This window comes from Primulina tabacum, chromosome 15 (genome assembly GCF_025594145.1).
Source record: "Primulina tabacum isolate GXHZ01 chromosome 15, ASM2559414v2, whole genome shotgun sequence".
Classification (NCBI taxonomy): Eukaryota; Viridiplantae; Streptophyta; class Magnoliopsida; order Lamiales; family Gesneriaceae; genus Primulina; species Primulina tabacum.
In genome coordinates, this window is record NC_134564.1 from 20,233,784 (window position 1) to 20,260,473 (window position 26,690).

At 37.5% G+C, this 26,690-nt stretch overlaps 1 protein-coding gene across 3 annotated transcripts; it reads left to right on the forward strand.

Annotated features, from left to right (window-relative positions):
- Window positions 1-632: 632 nt before the first annotated feature.
- LOC142526987 (pto-interacting protein 1) lies at window positions 633-12,807 on the forward strand. 3 transcript variants are annotated; one of them, XM_075631691.1, is made up of 8 exons: window positions 633-825; window positions 1,660-1,761; window positions 10,085-10,335; window positions 10,417-10,543; window positions 10,887-11,160; window positions 11,658-11,790; window positions 11,900-11,986; window positions 12,442-12,807. In XM_075631691.1, exons 2-8 carry the CDS (start codon window positions 1,680-1,682, stop codon window positions 12,571-12,573), a joined length of 1,086 nt encoding a protein of 361 aa, XP_075487806.1. In that variant the 5' UTR covers window positions 633-825; window positions 1,660-1,679; the 3' UTR covers window positions 12,574-12,807. The 3 variants fall into 3 exon arrangements, with proteins under 3 accessions (XP_075487806.1, XP_075487804.1, XP_075487805.1); XM_075631689.1 differs by having other exon boundaries at window positions 634-825; window positions 1,646-1,761; XM_075631690.1 differs by lacking the exon at window positions 633-825 and adding an exon at window positions 1,537-1,554 and having other exon boundaries at window positions 1,646-1,761.
- The last annotated feature ends 13,883 nt before the right edge of the window (window positions 12,808-26,690 follow it).

Genomic DNA, 26,690 nt, shown 5'->3' on the forward strand with positions numbered 1-26,690 from the left:
CTCATCGGAAAATCAATATCATAGTCATTGACATTGAATGAAGGAAAATCACGATGCTCGAACTTGGGTGGCATGATGCACTTTTAATTTCCTTTTCCACCTCTACGACTTGATTCAGCTCCGGCCATTTGTATAAATATGAAAATAAATCAACAATTGACAATAAACCAATAATCGAGACTTAATATTTTGACAATCAAGAAAGGGAAAATTAGAGACCGAGAGAAAATTATGTGGAAAAAAGAAGGGAGTGGTGGGGTATTATAGAATAAATTTCGTAAAAAAAATGCAACGGTCGACCCGTCGGTCAGGGTCCTATGGTCGACGGGTTTTATACCCGTAAATCGTAACCGAACCGATCTAGGGTACGTGGTTCCGGGTCAAATCTGTAGACCCAGTTACCCGGCCCGTGGTTCCCATTAACCCGACCTTTGGCCTTCTACCTCAGCTATTGCTTCAAAATCACCGGTGTTAAGAAAAATAACATGTAATATATATTTTATATATATATATAGAGTTTATAGGTATAAAATAATTACGGGAAAAAGGAAACCCCAGTAGCTGTTCTACGAAAATAGCCTTCAATATTTTACATCAGTCAACGTATTATTTATTTTATTTTAAAAAATAAATATATAATACACACACACACACGTCAATAAACAAGAAGAATCGAAACGGTTCTTGTTGATACAGGTCAGAGTCGGACTGCATTTGTTGTGCTGTTTGAAGTTGTGGGTTCTCTTGCTCATTGCTTCCACAAGAATATTTTGCCTGTTTTGATCCTTTTTTGGTTGTGGGTTTCTCGATTTCCGCGTTTACAAGGTAATTAACCCGGAAAGATTGGATTTTGAATAATCTTTTTCAACTATTATTCTTAGTCTAAACTTTGTTTTTATCCTCCTTGGCTTGTGTTATTCAATTAATGGGATTTGGGATGATTTTATTTGCCATTTGCGTGAGTTTGAAGAGGTTTTAGCATGGAAATCTTGGTTTCCTTCTAGGGTAGCTGAAAAATGGTGGATCTGATTAAGGTTCTACTTTTACTGGAACTTGGGGCCAGTATATGATGTGCTTGTATTTTGACGGTGTAAATTGCTTCCACGATTTAATTATTCTCCGCAAATTGGTAAATTGTTGAGCTGATTCTTGAGTTGTTATCAATTAAGTAAATGATCAATTTTGCTAAGTTTCTTTTAGCTAGGATTTTGAAACTACAAGCAGAGTGCTCGCTGTTTCTGAGACATGAAAAAATTCCGTTACAGTGCCTTTTATTGAGCTGTAAAATTCGAAGGATCTCGGACTTGGTTTTGACACTAGATATGGATGAATAATAGCTTGAAAGTGAAACTTTGTTTGAAAAAAGAAATGTCTTCTAGCTACTTGACAAATTTATTTATAATTTAGTAGATTGCGTTGGTTATAATGAAAGGAACATTGATTGAACGACTACATTGATTTAAGTTCATGGAGAGAATGTAATTTCTTGTGGAAGATTTTTATTTTTTTTCAGTTTTTTGTTCTTAGTGAGGACCAATGTGATAATTCACGGACGTAATGAATGATACAAATGATTGCAATGTTGCTTTTCCTCATTGATATTCTGTTCCCTTGCCTTTACAACTCTCATGCTTCTCTTATCCAGATTTTCTAATCCAGGTTCTTTAGAAGTGAAAATAATGAGCTGTTTCGGCTGTTGTGAGGAAGATGAGATGCATAAAGCCGCTGATAATGGGCCATACAGGACAACCCATTCAGCAGGTGAGGTTTTTTATTCTATGTTCTGTTTTTAAGATTTTATAAATTATTGCCAAATTTACCTTCTACAGATTGGATGAATGGGAGAAATCTTTGCTGGATGGAGCTAATTTTTTTTTCCATTTAATAAATCTAGTCAGATTCTCAATTGAAATATTAACTCTTACAGTGCATGGATACTCCCGTCCTATACTTATCGGATACACATAGTTGATGCATACCTGCCATGTTTAATTCTTGAATAAGATCCTACAAAAATATTCAGAAATTCATATAAAAGGAAAAGTGAGGATATTACATACATTATGGTGAAAGACTGCAATTTAAATGCGTCTAACAAGGTGTTAGTCATTATTAAATTTCTAAAAGTTGATTGTGTCTTGTTAAAAATAATTAGAAATTTTAACGGAAAAACAAATATAAAAATATTTTAGTACTACATTTGAAAGTATGCACGGATATATCAGAGTTGACAAATCTCTGTGGTTGAACCAAACATATAGTGCATATTAAATTATTGGTGGCTCCCTTGTTACCTTGCCCTTGTCCTCGTATTTATATCCGTGGAATAAATCTTACCATGTTAATAGTTGATATGAATTCTTGTACGCATGAAAAACAAACACGACTTGATGCAATCACGCCCTCAATTTAATAAACAATAAAAGAATTCTTGTAGTTTTGTCCCGATCTTTGCCCCTAAACTACGCGGTTTAGTAACAAATAACACAAAAGAAACAATTGAATTCAAGTGAACTTTTAAAGAAATCTTCTTTGACAATTCGCGTGAAGAACGATCGCAAAATGCCATAAAGATTAAACTTTGATAAGTTTGAATAAGAGTTTTCAACGCCGCTTTTCCGGAATCTCTCCTTCCTCAAGTGCAACCACACCCAGTCTCTCAGTTTCGAAGTCACCTTCTTCTTTTTCTTATTGGCTTGTTTCGTGTATTGCAAGTTCTTTTTCTCAATGTTGGCCTTTACTCTCTCGTGCAAACCTCGAACAAACTCCGTCTTTTTCTTATCATCCATGTTTAACCATAGTTGTCAAGGACTCATGCCGCACCGAGGCTCACAACAGCCAGAAAGCCTGAGGGGCGCGTCTTACCGAAGCAAGACTCACATTTTTTTATTTTTTTAAAAAAATATATTTATCTTAGAATAAAGATATTAAAATATGAAATAATTAAGTTACAATGTCATACAAAACAAAAAATAATTAATAAGTTCATAGTAATTAGTAATATGATTAAAATTCTTCAATCATTCAAATCAAATTATTATTTTTCCATCGAATCATCAGAGTGCCTAGATCTTTCAGACTTGTTTTCTTTTTGGACTTCATCATTTTCTAAATCAACATCAATTTCTTCTTCCTCTTCGTCCAAAAGATGTGAAATCGGTCTTCTTCTAGTTGTTTTTGATGTAGATGCCCTCATCTCGTTTTTCTATTCATAACTCTCTTCTTCTGATTCCATTGTTGGGGCGTTGGGTTTCTAGGGTTTCGACTATTTGTTTAAAACAAGTAATTAAAAAAAATTCATCCAAAGCGCGCCTAAGTGAACTTCCTAAGGCTAGTCCCGGCAAGTGCCTGAGCTCGCCTTATTGAATTGCTGCGCTTGGGATGACCCCAGGCGCATGGTCATCGCCTAAAGGCTAGAGGCGCTCGCTTTTGACAACTATGTGATTAACCTTTCACTCATAGGCAAAGATAACAGGTCTATAGGAGTTAATGAGTTAAATACATTAACAATTTCAAAAAAAGAATAATTTGTAGTAGAATGAACATTACGATTATAAGCCAACTCGATAAAAGGCATACACTCTTCCCAGTTCTTTAAATTCTTTTTGATTTTGCTACGTAAAAAAGTCCCTAAAGTCCTATTAACGACTTCCGTTTGAGGATGAAAAGCTGTAGAAAATAGTAATTTATGGCAAATTTAGCCCATAAATTTTTCCAGAAATAACTCAAGAACTTAGCATCATGATCAGAGACAATCATCCTAAGCATACCATGCCACCAATCAACTTCTTTAAGAACAAGTCCGTGATATTAGATGCAACGTCGGTTTTATGACAAACATTGAAATGTGTCATCTTAGAAAACCTATTAACAACAACAAATATAGAATCTTTTCGTTTCTTAATCCTAGGCAACCCCAAAACAAAATCCATAGAAATGTCAATCCAATTTTATTAGGAACGGGAAGTGGAGTATTAAATCGTGTGGTTGTGTTCTAGATTTAGCTAGTCTACAAGTTATGCACTTCTCACAAGCACACTCTACATCATGCTTCCTGTGTGGCCAATAAAAGTGTCCATGCAATATGTTCAATGTTTTAACCACACCAAAGTGTCCCATTAAACCCCTACCATGCGTTTTCCTAACAAACAATTCACGAATAGACGTCGTAGGGATGCATAGTTTTTGTTCTCTAAAAAAGAAAACATTATGCAAGTAAAATTTATCATGTGAACCATGCATACATTTTTCGAAAATTTCCTTGAAATGATCATCTAAAACATACAATTCATTACATGCTCAAACCCCGATATTTTCGAATCCGAGGTAGAAAATAGTACGCGCCTCCATGATAGTGTATCGGCCACTATATTTTCCTTATCTTGTTTGTATTTGATCATGTAAGGGAATGTTTCAATGAATGTTAACTACTCGACATGTCTCTTGTTAAGCTTTTGATGCCTCTTAAGGTACTTTAAAGATTCACGATCCGCATGAATCACAAATTCTATAGGCCTAAGGTAGTGTTGCCACGTCTAAAGGGATCTCACCAAAGGATATAACTCTTTGTCATAGGTGAGTAGTACCGTCCTCCTTGCATCAAAACTCCTTTAATACCTACACTAGATGCATCACATTCAATTTCAAAATTATTAGCGAAATTAGGCAAAACAAGTAAATTAGCATTAATTAATTTTTGCTTGATATCATTAAAAGATTTCTCTTGCTCCTTGCCTCAATGGAATGAGACGTTCTTCTTAATCACCGCTGTCATCGGTTCAGAGAACATGTTAAAATCTTTTACAAACCTCCTGTACAATGTTGCAAGACCATGAAACTTCGAAATTGACTAATAGTAGTAGGGGTTGGCCAATCTCGAATGACACTTACCTTGTCCTCATCCACTTGTATACCTTGTGAACTCACAACAAAGCCGAAAACAAGTTTGCTTATGCAAAAATCAAACTTCGTATAACTTTCAGCTCTAAGTGTTATTAATACGAGTTTCAAATGCTCAGCATGTTCATCTAAATTCTTCCTATACACTAGGATATCATCAAAGTATACAACAACAAAGTTTCCTATATGTGCACGCAAAACGTGGTTCATTAATTTCATAAAAGTGCTTGGAACATTAGTTTGTCCAAAAGGCATAACTAACCATTCGTACAACCCATACTTTATTTTAAACACAGTCTTCCATTCATCGTCCTCTCTCATCCTAATCTGATGATAACCACTTTTAAGATATGTTTTCTAAAAATGCTTGCACCATACAACTCATTTAACATTTTATCTAATCTAGGTTTGAGGTGCCTATACTTGATGATTATGTTATTAATTGTCTTCCAGTTAACACACATACACCATGAACCATCATTCTTAAGAACTAATAAAAAAGGTGCAACACCAGTAGACATGGACTCACACACAAACCCATATCCAAAAGTCCACTTACCTGTCGCTGAAGCTTAGACTCTTCCGGGTTGCTCCTATATGCTGGTCGGTTTGGCAAGGCACTTCTGGGGACCAAACCAATCTATTGTTCAATTCCTTTCCATGCCAGTAGTCCTTGCGGTAGCTCTTCCTGAAACACATCATCAAAATCCTGCGAAAGAGAAATAACAATGCTCAGAAGTGATCGGGCTATTTCATTTGTGTTTAGGACAACCTCTTTATAAATAATTAAAACAAGTGGATCAAGTGTCCGCATGATTTGTTTCAGCTCACTTTTTCGGGTCATACAATTATTTTTCTTGATATCTTTCTTCTCTATGGCCAACTCACTTTTTTTTGGCCATCTCTTTTTTCATTTTCTTTATTTGATCCCCTAACAGTTGATTTGGAGACAAATGAAGAAGTGCAGCAGGTTCTTTCTTCAGAGTAAATGAGTACCTATTTTTTAATCAATCATGTAGCACTCTCCTATCATATTGTCACGGCCTTCCCTATAAAATATGTCAGACATGCATTGGTACAACATCACACAACACTTCATCCTCATACCTTATAATTGAAAAAGAAACCAAAACTTGCTTATTCACTTTCACTTCCGCACAATCATTCAACCACACTAAAATATATGGTTGATAATGCTTCAATGTAGGCAAATCCAACTTCTCCACAAGTTCACAACTAGTCACATTGATACATCTCCCTCCATCTATGATAAAATTGCAAACCTTTTCATTCACAAAACATCTAGTATGGAACAAATTCTCCCTTTGGTTATTCTCTTCCTCCTTAAACTGTGTGCTCATGATACGTCTAGTCACAAGCGCTTCACCTACAACAGCCTCATATCCCTCCAACTTGGGCATCTCATCATCATCACCCTTGATATCCTCCTCACTTCCAGATTCAATCTCTCCATAAGCATTTGTCTTAACTCTCTTGTTTGGACATTCGCTAGCAATATGACTATACATGTCAAAACGGGCTGACGGGGCGGGCCAGCCCGCAACCCACCGCAACCCGCCATTAGGCGGGGCGGGGCGGGGCGGGCGGGCCTGCCCGCCATTTTGGCGGGCCTCTAAATGGCCAACCCAGCCCAACCCACCTTGGGCCGCGGGCTAGGCGGGCCAACCCGCTTATTATTTTTTTTAAAAAAAAATACTAAACAGTATTAAAATAAACATAGAAAAAAAATATATTTCAGTTAGATATTTTCATAAAAAACTTAAAAACATTGAAATAAGACATTGAAAGCATACAACAATCAACATAATACATAAAAAAAATAAAGTGTTTATTCTAATTCACACAAGATTTCATCGTACACATGTACTAAAAATTAACTCATGTAATATTATGTTTTCAATAATACAGATAATTACTTTATTTACTATATTATTTTGATAATTCTGGATTAGTTCGAGTTAAACATTAAAAAAAGGGAGGGGACTGAAGAGTATAACATCTTCAAAAAAAATAGAAGCATATAGATTTTACCAGAGTGATTGAAGTTAGGCACATGAGAAAAAATAAGGAAGAAATAGGAATTTTTATATAAAACTTAAAAATATAAAATTCTACCCTAATTTGGCGGGCCAGCCCGCAACCCAAACGGGCTCAACCCATTTGACCCGCAACCCAAACGGGCTCAACCCGTTTGGCCCACCTCCAAACGAGCTGCTATTTTATCAACCCAACCCGCTCAATTTTATGGCGGGGCGGGCCGACCCGACGGGCCTGACCAATTTGACAAGCCTAAATATGACCAACTCCTTGACACCTAAAACATTTAATATCTCTAGAACGATTAGGTAGAGTTTCAGATTTACCTTGCACTCCTTGCGTAGGTGCTTCTTGCTTGGGTTTGAACTTGGGCTTGGTCAGCACCTTGCTTTCTTCAAGTTTTCCAACGTTGGGAGACCGAGAAGATGATGAACTTCCCACTTGATTGGTGGGCTAACTCCTCTCCTTTTGAGTTGTTGCTCTATTATGATCGCCATTTGCATCATCTTGTCTCAATCCAAGTAGTGTCTAAGCTCCACTTGGTTTTGAATATCCTTATTTAAACCACACAAAAATCGAGCCATTGTAGCTTCGCCGTCCTCCTCTATGTTGGTTCTAATCATGACTACTCCCAACTCTTATGGTAATCCTCGACACTCTTAGTACCCTGTTTTAAGCTTTGTAGCCTCTTGAACATCTCACGCTAGTAATGGTGGGGCACAAATCTCTTTCTCATGACCCTCTTCATCTCATCCCACGTCTCAATAGGTCTCTCTTTGTACCTTCTTCTGGTAGTCACAAGTTAATCCCACCAATAAGAGCGTAATCTTAGAATTCAAACACGGCCAACCTAATTTTTTTGTGTTCGGAGTAGTAGTGATAGTCCGAACACAAACTCTACCCTCTTTTCCCACTCTAAGTAAGCTTCTAGATCATATGTACCATGAAACTACAGGATTTTCTATGTTACCATCTTCTCTACCCCATTGTTGTACCTCCCACGCACAGCCTCTCTTTTACCTCTCCCAAATCCTCGGTCACGTCCGTTCCTTCCCCAATTCTCATTTTGACTCTCATCTTCGCCTTCCATATCATATTCATTCATCGTTTTCTCCTCTCCCTATATTTTTAGAATATATTTACTCTCACTAGTACTAACCTCCAATATACTCCTCTCGTGTAGTGGCTCTAATTCGGCCCTCATCATCCTAGTGATGTGACCAAACACCATCATCCGAACCTTGGAAAGTCCTTGGTTCAAGCAATCCCCTACTTCCTTCTCAATTTTTCTTCCGGACATTGTACCTGCAAGAAACACCAGTAGAAGTAACTAAAATATTCCTCACCCAAATCATCACAGTAACTCCAAACAAAAATGACTCGCTCTCCTTTCTTTTTATCCTTTCCGCAAATATCTCACACGTCATTCCAAGGAAGAAGACTCGCGCTTAAGTCTTTCACATAAGTTTGAAAATTCTCTCTAAAGGTATGCTTAAGTTTTATAGTTTGTGTGTATCAAACTTACAAGTTCAAAATTTCAAACACTTGCAACTGTCTCACTTGGACTGCACAAGACCAATAAATTTGAATATGACTCAACACTGAAGACAAGAAAATTTTCAATGTTAAAATATAAGCACTAAAATTTCAGAACACTGACCTTCTTTCTTCTTTTTTTTTTGAGAATTTGATCTATCTTTTTAGCGAAATTTTTTTTGTATAATTCGATCTTCTATTTTTTTTTATCGTAACATTTTTTTTGGCAATACTTAAACGATGAAACTTGTGCGACAAGAAATAACGAAGAATGACTTAAGAAAATTCGAGAATTGCTAGATTCACGAACACATGAAAATGATAGACAAGATTCTTAATAGAAATCTTGCAACACAAGAAACAAAGAATGCAAACCAAAAGAACGAAGAACTGATCGATAAATAAAAATAAAATAACTTGAATCAAAAGGAACCTAAGCTTTAGTACCAAATGATATGAATTTTTGTACGCTTGAAAAGCAAACACGATGTAATCGTGCCCTCAATTTAATAAAGGAGAAAAGAATTCTGGTAGTTTTATCCCGATTTTTTAAACAAGTAACACATGATATTCACCCTTAAATTACGTGGTTTAGTAACAAATAACACGAGAGAAACAATCGAATTCAAGTGAACCTTCAAAGAACTTGTCTTAGGCAATTCGCGTGAAGAACGATTGACAAATGCGACATTGATTAAATTTTGATAAGTTAGATTTTTGAAAGAACAAAACCAAGGTTTGAGAGAAAAACTCACAAAATATATCAATCTTCAATTATTGTGTCAAAATTTCATGTTTACATGTTTAAGAACTCACAAAGATAACAATCCAATGTTTCCTAATGAAGTAGAACACTAAAATAGGAAAATAAATCTTTTATGCACGTCGCGCGACATCTACTGAAATTCTTCACTTCGGACAGGTGGTCGCGTGCGGTTACACGACTTTGGGGTGCTGATGCGTGCCTGTTGCTGTCCCATGTGCACTATTGTTTCACGGGCACGGGGCTGTGTGCTGGTAACTCGCGGGTGCGCGGTTGCTGATGTCTTCTTGGTCCTTTAGTACTTGAATAATGTTGCAATGAACTCCAACTTGGTTGTCATCCTCTCCGAACCCTTCGAACCTTGACGACATGTTAGTAGGCACTTGTTGTTAGATCACCATGAGTCCTTGAAGAGTTTCCTTAAATTTCTTGTTTCGTCCTTTCATTATTAGTCCTTCCGACAACTCTAACGGATCTCATCTCATCCTTTCTTAAGAGCTTGCTCACTTCGAGGCTCATCTATGGCCGGATCAATAGTTGATATAATTTAGTGATTTGCGATTCTGTTACTTCACCATCTTATCATTTACATCAATGTACAAACATAAAAGGACGAAGAAGACGAACTTGACAACTTTGATACTTGCAAATTAATATAGGATTTTACTTTATTTTATTGTCTTTTGAATTGATCTGAATTGTTAATGTGATGTGGATTTCATCATATTTTTTTCTGATGGTGAATCCTCCTGCTCACCTGTGCCTGTGTTTCTTGATTATTCATTTAAGATATTCGTTTTATGATGATTCATTTGCGATTTTCTTCAGGAAACCCTGCAGCGTATCGTGCCACAGAAGTAGCACAAAAAGAGAGACAAACCATTAACGTGCAGCCCATTTCCATCCCTGCTATTTCAGTTGATGAACTAAAGGACGTTACAGATAATTTTGGTACAAATTCTTTGATTGGTGAAGGATCATACGGAAGGGTGTTCTATGGAATCTTGAAAAGCCAACGTGCCGCAGCAATTAAAAAGTTAGACTCTAGCAAACAGCCGGACCAAGAATTTTTAGCTCAGGTTTCCCATGAAACACTGTGCTTGTTTGTATAGCTGCATTGGTAGCAGTTTTGAGAAAGGTTATGTTATTTTTGTCTTCAGGTTTCTACGGTTTCTAGGCTAAAGCACGAAAACGTTGTTGAGCTACTTGGTTATTGTGTGGATGGTGGTCTCCGCATCCTTGCTTATGAGTATGCTCCTAATGGTTCATTGCACGACATTCTCCATGGTGAATTCATCTTCTTAATTTGATATAATTATTATTTAACAATTGATAATGTTGATGCGTTGAAATTTTTGATTGGAATACATCTGTGGACCGTCTTGCTATCTATCTAAGAATTTTGATATCGAGGTGAAGATGGATACAAAAGTATTATCCTTTTCATTGCTTGATCTAATATTCCTGCATATCTCTTCATTTTTTTCCGATAAATTCTTTTATTGTGGAAAAATATTCTATCATGTATCTTGGCTTCTTGGTCTATGACTTGTGCCTGCAAGTATAGTAAAATGCTATATGATTCAAACCTGTGTCGATTTACATTTCATTATTTGACTTGTTAATGCAGGACGAAAAGGCGTGAAAGGAGCACAGCCAGGTCCAGTTTTGTCATGGGCCCAGAGGGTCAAAATCGCAGTTGGAGCTGCGAAAGGCCTAGAATATTTGCATGAGAAGGCACAGCCTCACGTAGTTCATCGTGATATAAAGTCCAGCAATGTGTTACTGTTTGATGATGACGTTGCCAAGATTGCTGATTTTGATTTATCAAATCAAGGCCCTGATATGGCAGCTCGGCTCCATTCAACTCGCGTTCTTGGGACTTTTGGTTATCATGCTCCTGAGTATGCGTTTTTTCAAGTTTTTACTAGTCAAATATATATCAAGTTCTTAAACACATGATATAGCTTTTACCCTTCGTATTCCAATCTTTGGAAATAACATATTAGGAATTATATCTGTTTTGACACAGAAGATGATCATGGATTAAATTATTCTCTTTCAAAAAATGGCTTTTTTTTTTTAAAAGAAGTGATGTTTGAGGGCCATTTCATTTAACGAAACACTTAAAAATCCTAACTCAGGAACCCTAAAACATATGGCTTTTAGGTTTCTATTTCAGCTTCTTTTTACAGAGTAAAAGGAGCTCTTTTTTTCATTGTTGTAATAAAAAATGAATTTTTTTTTTCTGTAGAAAAAAGCTCTTAAAAATGCCGGGCTTGATTAATAGAATAGTCCTTCATAACTAACTTCTGCTATATTTAAACTTTCTTATCTAGTGAGAAATCAAACTCAGATTTTTTCCCAATATCGTCTCTGAATCGTTCTATTTTTGTGATAGATATGCAATGACTGGGCAACTAAGTTCAAAGAGTGATGTTTATAGCTTTGGTGTGGTGCTACTCGAACTCTTGACTGGACGTAAACCAGTTGATCATACATTGCCGAGGACACAGCAGAGTCTTGTCACATGGGTAAACCATGTCATTTCTTAATTATTATTTTCCAAATGTGATCATTTTCATTTGTCTCAAAGTATGTTTTTCGCTGCTGTTGATTGGGTTGTAAATTATTTTGAATTAGGCCACACCAAAGCTTAGTGAAGACAAGGTAAAGCAGTGCATTGACGCTAGACTGAACAGTGAGTACCCTCCAAAGGCAGTTGCAAAGGTAAAATGACATTTGTTTTCCTACAGAGTAGAACATCATGAATTTGATCACTGATAATGTTGAGAAATTTAAATTTAAAAAATATAGTGATAAATAATATAACACGATCTACGACACAGTCTCAAGAAGGTTAAAATGTTAGTTAATCTCTGTTAGTTAGAAACATAATTCTTATGTCTTTGCTTTATGTGAAAACATCTTCATAGAGGTATGGTAGAAATGATTTTCTATTGCTGAATAACAATTAAATAGCATCAAATCTGTATTATAATCTGTACTAAGTATTATGTAAGAGCATGTCGTAATAACGTACTTACATTTAGGCTCTTTTCGTATGGTCCACGGAAACGCGTACTTTGATTGCCCGTCTTATTAATATAAAATTCAAAATCAGAATATAATCTTTGATATCTAATCAAGACTATAATATTCTTGTATTGGTGGAACATGTGCAGCTGGCTGCAGTTGCTGCCTTGTGTGTGCAATATGAAGCGGATTTCCGCCCAAACATGAGCATCGTGGTGAAAGCCCTCCAGCCACTGTTGAATACTCGACCTGGACCTCCTGCCGAACCTCCCGGCTTGTGAAATCTCCGATTCGATGATAATAATTAATTGTCTCGTAGCTTGTAGTTTGCTGAGTTTTGTATTGCTTGTACCATTGGTGAGGGGAACGTGTCTCTGCAGTGTTGTGGTAATTGAATTGTATTCAAGGTTTAATAATTATGATATTTTATGAATGAACAAGTCTACACAAGGACTGCATATCCGCTAAAAACTATAAGCACTTGATTCTGTGTATAAATTCTAATATTACATGAACTGCTTGTGGGTATTTGAAGGTATTTTATTTGAAAAGGAGTTGAGTTATTTAATATTATTTTATGTTTAATTTGCTATTATATTAATATTAGATGGTAAATGAAAGAAAATCTTGAAATTATCCGGTAAATTCTATTGTAATGGTTTGTTCTTCTTAATTGTATGTGAACTTGGCTCCCGGTTTGAAAATTATAAATTCAAGAGATTAATTTCTTTTATTTCGTGAAGAAATCAATGATATTTATGCGTGGTTTAAATAAAAAGAAGTGTATATTTACGTTTAATGTTTGTCTTGTATAGTTTTTTATGTTCAAGGATATTGTCTCTGTCTCTTTTTTATACTTCTTCGTCTTTTGTGCCAAATCTTCAAGTCCACTGCTACGTTGTCAATAATATTTAGAAGATGGGCATGCTGCTGCATGCACACGCCGAAAAGTTTTGGTCAATAGGATTGTTCGAATAAAAACCAAGCTATATATATATATATATTAAAAATAGTTGGAGAATTAATCATGTGTAGAACTAAGAATTATTTTTGTCTATTAAAACAACTATCCATGTGCTAGGAAAATAATTTTGAACCGGTTTATGAAATATTACAATATGAATATTAACGTCAATGTTGCTGTAATAGTTGTCATTGATTCAAATATACGGACCTTAGAAATGGAGTCAAGGAGGGCGGTTGTAGAGCTCAAATTCAGTACACGTAGAACTCATGTAAATAATTAAATTGTTTATTTAAATTTAAATTGATTTTTAACGATGCATGATTTATTTAACTGCATTATTTTAAATTATTTATGTTTATGTGATGAACGTTAAAATGTTTTTCTTCAGTTTCATGTTTCAGACGATTATTCGATGCGAGATCGAGGTGAGGAGACCGACGACAATTTTTGACGATTTTAAAATGTGGTATTATATTTTAAGTTAGGATTGTGGCATTTAAATGATTTATTAAGTTGTTAGCATTTTTAAATCTTAATTTATTCATTAGGTGATTGTTAGGATTTTTAAACTTTTAAAGATTTAGTACTTATGCATTTTATTTTAAATTAAGGGATTTTATTAGAGGTGAGTGGGGGGTTAGTATTTTAACTACCTTGTTAATTATGTAATTAAGAAATTTTTATTCTCCCTAATTACATAAAACACACGCACACACATTTTCACACACACATTCACGGTTAGACACACACACACCCCCATTTCATTGTGTTCATTTTATTTTTGAGAACAAAAACCTAGGGTTCTAAGAGTTATAGCTGCCGCCCCTTCCTCTACAATTTTTCCAGCAATTCTCGTCCACTTTTCTTCAAGAAAATTGAGCCACAAATCAATCCGAATCAACCCTCACACTCGTTCCGCTTCGGTATCGTCGTTTCAGAAACTTTAAATATCAAAATGCATGTATATTCTTTCGTTTATGCATCGATCTAGTTATAGTACATGTTCTTATGTTTATTATGTGTAAAAATTCATGTATGTTGTGCAAAGTTTGAACAAAAATTGGTTGGATCGATTTTAAAATGATTTTAGATCTAAAAACCCAAATTCTGCTGTCACTTAGATTTCTGCGAAAATTCAGTCTACTTTTTGGAAAAACTTTAAACATATAAAACGTATTACTTTTCGATACCTTTGATTTGAAAGTAAATTCGTAATTTTTGGATAAGAAACGAGTGAGTTATAATTGTTTTCGTGGGACTGCTCAAACTGCGTTTTTATACAAATGTGTTCTTGATGTGTTTTTGAAGTTTAATTGTTGCAGGCTTCGCTGGAAACCGTCGGATGATCGCTGCTGCGTTTAGGTATATGGAGTATGATGTTGGGATGAGTTTTGATACTTCGTTTCGTGTCGATAGTCCTTGGGTGCACTAGAAGTCGTAAGAAGCATTTGGTGTCAAAAATTTGAGTTTATGAGTTTTATTGCGTGGCATGTGGTGCGTCGTTTCTGTGGCGACGTTTGGGACATTTTTATGGAGTCGAGTCAGTACCATTGCTTTCTAGGATGAGTCTCGATGTGCTGTTTCACGGTCCGTATGATTGAGTTAGGAGGATTAAGCCACAAGTGTAGTGATTTCCGTTGGTTTACCATTTTCGGAGTCTACAAGGACCCGGAGCTGGACCCTGACACGGGGTCCATGCCCTTGTTTCTTTCGGAGTGTGAATTCAAGAGTCTACATGGACCTGGACCCTGACACGGGGTCCGTGCCTTTGTTAAATTCGTAGGTTGAGTTTGTCGTGTCTTCCATTGCTTGGGAAATGATCATGCTTCATATAGAGATTGTTTTGGGGTTCGATGTCATGTTTTAGTACTATGATTAAGCGAGGTTAAATCCCGAGGGATTTGGAACGTCATAATGAAATTTGTCACTTTGGGTGTGAGCATGACTAATACGTCTAAGTTATGAAAGTTAAGTGCTTGAACTCATGTTAGTATGTGCAGCAGTGGCCCCAAGCGAGATACAACGAATCCCTCAACGCAATGTAAGTATGTTTGATGTGCAAAATGACAAAATATTTTATTTTTGAGGTATGCTAAATGTCTTGTGACCAATTATGAACGGGTTTATAAGCCGGTGAACATGTCCGGTGACCTCTCAACCCCAGTAAAGCTTGACCGGGTTAGATCAAGATTGGAAAGTGGTAAAGCATGACCAGAGACCAATCCACCCAGTAAAGCATGAACGGGGATCTCATGTATGTGGTAGTGGATTTTTCCTGCCAGCCCAGTACTGTGGTTTAGTCTGATCAGGAGCATTTATGTATGGGTCACTTGCTTTGAAACATATCTCTACGCAAAATGACGAAGTTTATGCATGTTCAAGTATGTATGATGCAAGTATGTTTATGAAAAGTTTTCCTATGATGGCACGTCTATGTTTATGTATGTATGTTCAAATTAAATATGTACGCTCTACTTTTAAGTTGCATGCGGTTTTATTACGGATTACTTGTTATCTCCAGTTTATACATGTTGAGTTTTTAGACTCGCTAGACTTGATCGATGCAGGTGAGGACGATTATGAGTAGACGAGGGGTGGGAACCAATGAGCCGGCTCGGTCTGCGCAGGAGGCTAAACTCGAGGACCGCCAATGTTTTTAAGAACTTTATGCTTGTTTCAAATACTCTGATTTCATGATATTGTTTACGATGTTTAAACAAGTGCTTTTGCAAATTTTGGTTGTGGTTGTTTTATTGCAAATATTTTAGACGAACATATGATTTTTATTGCAATTTGAATGATTACTAATTATTTAAGAAAATTTTTATTTTTCCGCAAATTTTAAAATAGTTTAAAAATATGGTACATTACAGTTTGTATCATAGTGGTGTTCTTATAAAGGGTTATGCCTACTGCCAGTTACGAGAAGCTCACGAAGTCACACCTCAAGTCTGTAAGTTTTAATGTTTTAAATTCTTTTATGCATAAAGCATCTAGTCATTATTTCAGCATGTACATGTTTAATTTCAAATTACGTGCATGTTATGATATTAATATTATGTTCATGCATATTGGGTTTATGTGTTGTGTTTGTTCGAATAGTATGCCTCCTAGACGTATGGTTGCCCGTGAAGCAAGGGAGGAGAACAGAAAAGCTCAGGATGGGGAGAGGACCACTCCTCCTCGTCCACCCCCAGATATGCAGGCTCAGATGCTTGCAGGAATGCCTTAGTTCTTCGCACAGTTTGCGGGAAACCAGACTGCAGTAGACACAGAGGCGAGGCCTAGACCAGAGGCAGTCTATGAGAGGTTTAAGAGGATGGATCCAAAGGAGTTCTCGGGGACTACAAACCCGATGATAGCAGAAGGATGAATTAAGTCCATCGAGTTAATCTTTGTTGTTATGGAGCTGCAGGTCGCAGACAGGGTCAGGTGTGCCACTTTCCTTCTGACAGGAGACGCCAGACTTAGGTTGGAGAGTGCATTAGTGTCAGTGAACTTGCAAACACTGACTTGGAATGGTTTTAAAGAAGTTTTCTACTCCAAGTACTTCACTGAGGAAGTACGATCCAGACTGACTAGGGAGTTTATGGCATTGCGACAGGGAGACAGTAGCGTTGCAGATTTCGTCAGGAACTTTGAGAGGGTGTGTCACTTTGTGCCCCTCATTGCCAATGATGCTCGGGAGAAGTTGATGCATTTTATGGATGGTTTGCGGCCGATCTTGCACCGTGATGTGAGGGTTGCTGGTCCTACCACCTATGTCGTTGCTCTGTCTAGAGCCTTGGCGGCATAGTAGGACCAGAGGAACATAGAGGTCGACAGATAGGGCAAAGAGGCTCTACCAGGCACCTCAGCAGCAGCAACAGCAGCGACCCCAAGTTCATGAGGCCTTTCCAAGGACAGCAGAGGAAGGGCCATTTCAGGGACCGCCGGAAGGCAAGGGTCCTATCCCTCAACAGAAGGCTCCACCGAAGCCTGGTGATTACCCAGTATGCCTGAAATGCCTCCGCCAGCATCAGGGACATTGTTTATGGGGATGAGGCAAATGCTTCAAGTGCGGAGCCAACGATTATATGTTGAAGGACTGCCCATAGTGGAGGTAGCCGACCCAGGGTAGAGTGTTCACCATGCAGGCAGAGGAGGCGAACCCAGACACGACCCTTTTGATCTGTAATTATTTAATTCAGCACCGCATTATTTTTACTATGCATGTTTCAAATTTTATTTGGGATTATTAGTGTGCTAGTTAGTATTTTTGGTGAGTTGTGTAGAGATTTTTCTACAATGCTTGAGGTCAAGATTAGAATTTTGGGATATAAGTTTGTGTGTTGTGATAACGTCTCTCAGGAAATATTTTCATAAAGAGGGTAGCCACGAAGGCCTTGATAGATTCAGGGGCCACTCACTCTTTTATTTCGGAGACCTTCACTAATCATTTGGACGTCCAGTCTATTGGACTCGACGTTAACTATTCAGTGACAGTCCCATCAGTGGAAGAGTTATCAGCTACTAGCGTGGTCAGAGACATCGATCTCGAACTGCAAGGTCACCTGGTGTATTTCGATATGATTGTGTTGCCAATGCCAGAATTTGATATCATCTTGGGAATGGACTGGCTGACAAAGAACAAAGTTCTTATTGACTTTAAGAAAATGTTAGTGTTGGTAAGACCGTTGGGCATGGAGCAGTTTCTCTTTGAGCCAGATAGATGGAAGAGTTTCCCTCGCATGATCTCTTGCATGCAGGAAAAGAGACTTATTCATAAGGGGTGTCAGGCTTTCTTGGCCAGCATTATTTCCGCACCTGACGTACCCACTCCGTCGATATCTGATGTACCAGTAGTCAGAAATTTTCCTGACATCTTTCCAGATGACGTCACAGGCCTTCCACCAGAGAAAAAGGTGGAGTTTCCATTGACCTTGTGCCAGGCACCGTGCCAATCTCAAAGGCACCGTACCGGTTAGCTCCAGCTGAGATGTTAAAACTCAAACAGCAGATTCAGGAGCTTCTAGATAAATAATTCATCCGCCCTAGTTTCTCACCATGGGGCACACCAGTGCTCTTCGTAAAGAAGAAGGATGAGAGAATGAGGTTGTGTATCGATTACCGAGAACTGAACAAGGTAACGATCAAGAATAAATACCCACTTCCTAGGATCGAGGACTTGTTCGATCAGTTGCAGGGAGCTACAGTGTACTCCAAGATAGATATACAATCAGGGTATCATCACCTGAAGGTAAAGGATGCAGATGTTCATGAGACAGACTTCAGAACCAGGAATGGGCACTACGAGTTCTTAGTAATGCCGTTTGGACTGACAAATTCTCTAGCGATATTTATGGACCTCATTAATCGAGTATTTCAGCCCTACCTAGACCAGTTTGTAATAGTGTTCATTGACGACATTCTCATCTACTTGAAGAGCAATGAGGAGCACAGTCAATACTTGGGTACAATTTTGTAGGTCTTGTAGAGTCGCAAGTTGTTTGCAAAACTCAGTAAGTGTGAATTCTAGTTGGAGAATGTAGCGCTTTTGGGTCATATAATATCTAGCAGTGGTGTCGTGGTGGATCCATCTAAGGTGGCAGCAGTTAAGAAATGGGTTAAGCCGAAGAATGCATCAGAGATCCGCGGTTTCCTAGGCTTAGCGGGCTACTACAGGAAATTAATTCAAATATTTTCTTCGATAGCAGTGCCACTCACTTCACTGACCAAGAAAAATGCCAAATTTTTGTGGAGTGATGATTGCCAAAAGAGCTTTGATACTTTGAAGCAATCTCTTATCACGGCGCCAGTGTTAGCCATGCCAATAGGGCAAGGAAATTTTATGCTATACACCGATGCTTCTAAGCTCGTTTTAGGCGCAGTTTTGATGCAGCATTGTCGGCTTATAGCTTATGCCTCCAGACAGTTGAAGGTGCACGAGATGAACTATCCGACTCATGATCTCGAGTTAGCTTCCGTTGTCTTTGCGTTGAAGATATGGAGACATTATTTGTACGGAGAGAAATGCCAGATATTCACTGATCACAAGAGTCTCAGGTATTTCTTCATGCAGAAAGAGTTAAATATGAGACAAAGACGATGATTGAATTAGTGAAAGACTACGATTGCAAAATTAGCTACCATAAGGGGAAAGCTAATGTTGTGGCAGATGCCTTGAGCAGGAAAGTAGCAGTCGTAGCACAGCTGTCAGTGTAGAGATCTCTTCAGTCAGAGATTCAGAGTTTTGGTTTAAAGGTTTATCCCAAGGGCATGGCTCCTATGTTGTCTAATCTGACAGTCCAATCTTCCTTGTTAGACCGAATTCATAGAGGTTAGTCTTCGGATGTGCAGTTACAGAAATGGAGACTGAAGGATAAAGCCAAGGACAGTGTACTCTACACAATGTCTGATGGAATTGTGAGATACAGAGGAAGGATGTGGGTGCCTAGTGTCGATTCGATCAAAGAGGATATTTTGACAGAGGCACATGCATATCCGTATTATATCCACCCATGGGGTACTAAGATGTACAAAGATTGGCAAATTCTGTATTGGTGGCTAGGTATGAAGCGGGACATCCATCGATTTGTGTCTGAATGCCTCAATTGCCAACAAGTGAAAGCAGAACATCAGAGGCCAGCAGGAATGCTTAAGCCACTCCCTATCCCCGAGTGGAAATGGGAGAATGTCACCATGGACTTTGTTGTTGGGTTGCAGAGGTCATTCACAGGATCCAATGCCATTTGGGTCATAGTGGATCGACTTACTAAGTCAGCACACTTCTTGCCCGTGAAGACAACTTTCTCCATGACTCAGTATGCAGAGCTCTATATCAAGGAGATAATTCGATTGCACGGGATCCCAGTTTCTATTGTGTCCGACAGGGACCCGAGGTTTACATCGTCCTTTTGGAAGAGTTTACATGCAGCCATGGGGACGAAGTTGTTATTCCGTACTGAATTTCACCCTCAGACAGATGGCCAGTCTGAGCAAGTGATTCAGATTTTGGAGGACTTTTTGAGAGCTTGTGTGATCGATTTCCATGGGAATTGGGAATCAAAGCTACCTCTAGTAGAGTTTACCTACAACAACAGTTTCCAATCATCTATAGGTATGGCTCCCTACGAGGCACTGTATGGAAGGAAGTGCAGATCGTTGATTCATTGGGATGAAATCGGTGAGAGATCAGAACTTGGTCCAGAGATTGTTCAGCAGACTGCAGATGTGGTGGTCAAGATTCAAGACAGGATGAAGACCGCACAGAGACGCCAAAAGAGTTATGCTGACAGGAGAAGGAGAGATCTTGAGTTTGCAGTAGGTGATCACGTTTTCGTAAAGATATCACCTATGAAGGGTGTTATGAGATTTGGCAAGAGAGGCAAGCTCAGTCCAAGATTTATTGCACCGTTCGAAATTCTTGACAGAGTTGGGACACTAGCTTATCGTGTAGCTTTACCGCCGAATCTGGCCGGTGTACACAATGTGTTCCACGTTTCAATGCTGAGGAAGTACCTAGCCATTCATTCGCATGTCTTGAGCTTTGAGCCATTGCAGTTGGCTCCAGATCTGTCATATGAGGAAAGACCTGTCCAAATACTCGACAGGCAAGAGTGGAAGCTTCAAAACAAAGTAACCAAGTTGGTCAAAGTCCGGTTGCTGAATCAGTCAGTGGAGGAGGCCACTTGGGAGACCGAAGCAGATATGAGGAACCGCTACCCGGAGTTGTTCGGTAAGACTTAATTTCGAGGACAAAATTTATTTAAGTTGGCGGGGGGGGGGGGGGAAATTGTAGAGCCCAAATTCAGTACACGCAAAAACCCTTGCAAATAATTAAATTGTTTATTTAAATTTAAATTGATTTTTAACGATGCATGATTTATTTAATTGCATTATTTTAAATTATTTATGTTTATGTGATGCACGTTAAAATATTTTTCTTGAGTTTCATGTTTCAGGCGATTATTCGATGTGAGGAGACCGGTGACGATTTTTGAGAACTTTATGCTTATTTCAAATACTCTGATTTCATGATATTGTTTACGATGTTTAAACAAGTGCTTTTGCAAACTTTGGTTGTGATTGTTTTATTGCAAATATTTTAGACAAACAGATGATTTTTATTGCAATTTGAATGATTACTACTTATTTAAGAAAATTCTTATTTTTCCGCAAATTTTAAAATAGTTTAAAAGTACGGTACGTTACAGCGGTGGGTGCGACCGTCCCTTTCAACTTTTTTAAAAGAGCGTTGTAGGTGGTGGTAGGCTGGGGACGTGTTTTGCGTACAACAAATTTGGCTTCTTAAACCGCTGCCACCATGATATGGATCCTCGTACGGAAGAAAAGCAAACACGATTATTTGAAATCGTGCCCTCAATTCAATAACGAATAAGGATCCGTGTTGTGATGTCCCGACTTTTTGAATCAAGTATTGCATGATATTCACCTCTAAACTATAAAAAGCTTATCAACAAATAGTCACAAGAAAACAACCGACACTCGAACGAACCTTCAAAGAACTCATCTTTGAAAATCTGCGTAAGAACGATCGACAAACGCCACAAAAGATAAATTTTGATAAGTTTGATTTTTGATACAAAGCAAGAAAATTTTGTTGTTGTCTTAGAGAAAACTCAAGAACAAGGTAATTCAATCTTCAATAATCTAAAAAAGTGTTCAAAATTCGTCAAAGTATTGATTATAAATTCAAAAGATATCAAAAGATAAGTTCTCGAATTAACTAGTGCTAAAAATAAGGTAAAAATATATTTTCCGCAGCGCTTGGGCCTAGGAGTTGAGTTTTCGGCAGGGTAGCGCCTAGGCGCCTGTTAGTGGCACCTAGGTGCCAATGTTTCGCACAAGTAGCGCCTAGTAGCTACAATTCTAGCGCCTAGGCGTTAGGTATTGTTATCCTAGCATTGCGACGCTTCAATCCGGGCGCTGGTCCACCCTTATTACTCCGCACATAATAACACTTGTTTGGCCTCCAAGGTCACTCCCATGCATCATGACTCCTTTGAGGCTTGGAACCTTACTTGCAAGCTCCTCTCGATTACTTATGAATCCATGCAATGTTTCCTTGGATCTATTCATCCGCCCCCTCATGATTGGTCCTTCCAGCAACTCTAAAGGATCCCATGCTTCTCTCGGAGCTTGACCTACCATGATCGCATCATCCTCCCCTTCTTGACAAGGATTTGTACTCAAATCTTTGCTATCTATACAAAAACGAAGCAAGTTATAATAACAAGGTTTATATGATCAACATGCTTACCATTAAGCTCAAGTTTGTAGGTGCTATCGCCACCGTGCCCCATCAACGCTTTGAACCTTAGCTCCATGGTTTCCTTCATTATCAACTCACCAACTTCAACATATACCAAATAACAAATGAAATCAAATGATAAAATATAATTAACAATAACAAATGTCAGATTTCTCCCCTTCTTAGATCTAGTTAACATAAAAATAAAATCCATACATGTATACGACCATAGTTCACTAGAACTAAAGACTACTTTATGCAACACATAAGAATCAATCTTATATGCATTTTCCCTATATACAATGCATGTTTCACAATTCCACTCAATATGCTCCTTCATATGAAACTGAAACATCCAATTCTCATCTTTCTTTAAAATATACTAGAAATTTTTTTTCCTTCTTTTACTCGGCGAAAATATATACATATATATAGACATGTATTTTTAAATTAACCTTGCACCATTTTAAAAATAAAACAACCAACTATATTTGAAAATTCAAATGAAAGAATTCAAAACATAAAATCGTCAATCGTTTACCAAAATTAAACTTAGAAATATTTCAAAATAAAACTAAATCTAACATCCTCTCAAAAACCTCTCAATAGCATCATAAAAGTCATAAAAATCTTTAACGTAACCTTAAATCATAAACTTAATTTAAATTTCGAAAAACTAGCGCTGGTCTTCGGGTTATGTGCACCTTTAGTCCAGCTATTTCAGCCATCAAGTGCTCCATTAACATCAAGCTCACCTGCATCGATCACACCTAGTGAGTCTATTGACTCAGCAAACCTTAATCATGATAACAAGTAATACATATACATTCCCATGCTACAGTAAAATATTTTTTAACTTAAAATACTTTTCATGAACATACATAAACATAAACTTTTTCCTTTCATCGTATATATTTCTTTTTTCATCATATACGTATATATTTTTTCTTTTATTGAATTCGGTTCGTTAATTGTGACTTTCGTTTCAGCCGAAGGTCGATGGATCCATCTACGTTTAATCAAAGTACTGGGCGGCGGGGACATCAGCGACACTATCACCCATCAACTGAGCCTTGTCCTATCATATCATCATATCATGTCGAAGAAAATACGATCGTCGGGCTTCCTCTGGGGCTTTCTCCCGTAAACGGGCTCCTTCTGGGGCCTTTTCCCTCAGATATTTTCAACCATATCAACGTATCATTTTATTAATCATAATCACTTTACCACCTTCAACATTTCATATTTTCATCACTTATAAAAATTCATGTAAATATATAAATCATTTTCTTTTTAAACCAAGCATGCAACATATATTTTAGCATTAGCGTTTCATCATATAATGTCATAAACATTTAAAATAAACATATTAACATTATTTACATCATTCAGGACACTGCCAGGACGTCTACTAATTTTTAGGTGTAAAATGATCGTTTTACTCCGAGACTTAAAATTTCTCGATTTTTACTTTTTCTTACATTCATTAACTCTAAACCATCCCAAATAATTATTTAAGCTTAAATAAAATTTCTCATATTTTTTTAGCTTAAATTCGAGGCTTTTGATTTAATTCCATAATTATTAATTCGTAGAGCGTTTAATTCCCGAATTAATTCAAACTTTAATATTTTAATCCCAAATTTTACACACAGACTTTTTATACCAACATTACCCTTGTGAACCATGAATCGACCCCCGTGGACCATGGTTCGACCCTGTAGCCATTAACTCAAATAAACCGAACCCTAACATGAAACCCTCGAGCCATCTCGCGATTTCATCGAGTCGTCCTCGAGCCAAACCCTGACCAGACCACCTATGGACCATACCAACCAGCCCTGACCCCTTGAATCAGCCCTTCACCCACACTGCAGCCTCCTGCTAGAATAAGAGCCGCACTATGCCTTCATCTTTGCACCTAGGACTCCTACTGCACTAGGACTCCTCGCCCAAGCCACCGCCCTTTATACCCGTGGGAAGACTCCATGCGATCATGGGCTCTTCCTTGTCGACCAACCAGAGCTAGGACCATTCCAGACCCTTAACCATGAACCTCAGCGAACCCCAGCCCAGCCCCGGCCAAGCCCTCGTTGCCTAGCCCCTTAACCGAACCCTAGCGTACAAACTTGCACTATTTCATTCAAGCCTTCCCTAGCTCTTGTCTATCCCTTAGCCGTGACTCATGTGACCTCTAACACGCTGGAAATTCATCCCTTCTAACTGTCCTATTATGGCATCCTATTCATCTTTCCTTAGCATAAGTTTTAGAGCATAAAATCACATGTCATATGCATGTACATTCACATAAACAAAAATAATTGCAAGGAAACCATATTTTCATGCAAACACAATTCAAACACGTAATATGGTGTGATATATGAGAAAAAAGAGATTTATGGCGTGCCTTTGCGCATATTACACACGAAAATGAGTTGACGATGTGAAGAACTGCGATGTAGAACCCTAGGATGATTTCTTCCTTAAAATCGTGGCCTTTTTCTCTTCAAAATTTTGTGTGTGTGCGTGTGTTTGCTACTAGGAGAGTCCTAGCAATTTTGAGGGGAGAGGGGTGGTTGTGAGGGTTTTGGCTTTTATTTTAGTAAATAAATCATATGTGCAAGTTTAGGCCCATTAGCATGGTATAAAAAGTCCATAAATCTCATTAATTAATATTTAAAATATTTTGTTTAGGAAATTTTGTGAAATTAATAACCGAGTTCTCAAAAAGTTCATATTTTCGTCGAAATTCGAATACCGTTAAAAATTACGACTCAGCGTATAAAATCATCTCAGAACACCTTAATCTCAAAAATATCATATATCATAAAATTTATTTTAAATAATTAAAAACAATTATTTAATAAAAATATTTTCCCTTTTTCAGCCATCGGTCTCCGTTCTTCTATCGCATCTCGAATAACATTTAAAAATACAGTTTTATGCATCCTAACAACAAACACTATTTTTAAACGTGTAATCATACAAATTCATTCATTCCATTAAAACCATTTAATTAGTCTTTTTCCAATTTCCTTATATTTGCATGTAGTTGGATTACGTTATCTTATTTTTGAACCTTACAATTCCAACACATATAATCATGCATTTTGCCAATTATCAAACCACCAAAATATACATCATGCAAATAAGGCATACTAAACGTACTATCCATGCAATCATTTATCACATTATAAGAATTTAAGTCTAATGCATATAAATTTTCGTAGCCACCAACTTCCACCAATTTAGCAACTCGTGAGACATCAAAAGCAACACTTTTTAAACTCAATGCATGAAACTTCTCATAACTCTCACCCCCATAAATTTTAGAGAAAAAAATGAGGATACGATCACCTATCTTAAAATCATCATTTCCAACATTTCCTCTACAATCTTAGAAACAAAACAACAAAATTTTAAGGTAAGGAAGCAAATCATACCTCACAGTTATTGCATTGGCAACTAACCTTACCTCATCGCGATTGCACTTGCATTCATGCGAATCAGCCCATCGGGTTCTCCCTTCGACAAGACTCATTTGCCTCCTCGTCATGAAAACTCCAAAACCCTGCAAAGAAAGAATAACAACGCTCAGGATTGAACTGGCTATATCATCACAATATGGATAAACCACTTTATACTAAGGTACTTGAAGGGGTTTACGGAAAAAAAAAACTCTCGACCTCACTCTTTTGGGCCATCAAATTATTATTTTTTTCTTTTCTTTTGCCTCTTTTTCTTTTTCTTTCCTCTCTTCATTTTCTTCTCTTTTTCTTTCTATGGTCATCTCACTCTTTTGTGCACTCTTTCTTTCGACCATATCTTTTTCTTTTTCTAAGGCCATCTCATTTTTTTTAATGCTCTTTTTTCGGTCTCATCTCTTTTTCTTTTCTTTAATTGGTCCTCTGATATTTGTTTCGGGAACAAGGGAAGTAACACAATCGGTTCTTTGTTTAGGACAAATAAGTACCTATTCTTGAAACCATCATGTGTCACTTTCCTATCGTATTTCCAAAATCTACCTAACAAGATATGACAAGCATGCATTGGCACCACATCAGACAATACCTCATAAACATTCTTACCAATCGAAAAGAACACCAAAACTTGCTTGTTTACTTTCACTTTTGCACAATCATTCAACCATTGTAGCCTATATGGTTGAGGATGTTTCA

Excerpts from the sequence above, each read along its gene's own strand:
- LOC142526987 (XM_075631691.1), top strand. The coding sequence starts at position 1,680 with ATGAGCTGTTTCGGCTGTTGTGAGGAAGATGAGATGCATAAAGCCGCT. Across the intron at positions 10,336-10,416 it reads ACCAAGAATTTTTAGCTCAG|GTTTCTACGGTTTCTAGGCT; the intron begins GTTTCCCATGAA and ends TTTTGTCTTCAG. Across the intron at positions 11,791-11,899 it reads AGCAGAGTCTTGTCACATGG|GCCACACCAAAGCTTAGTGA; the intron begins GTAAACCATGTC and ends ATTTTGAATTAG.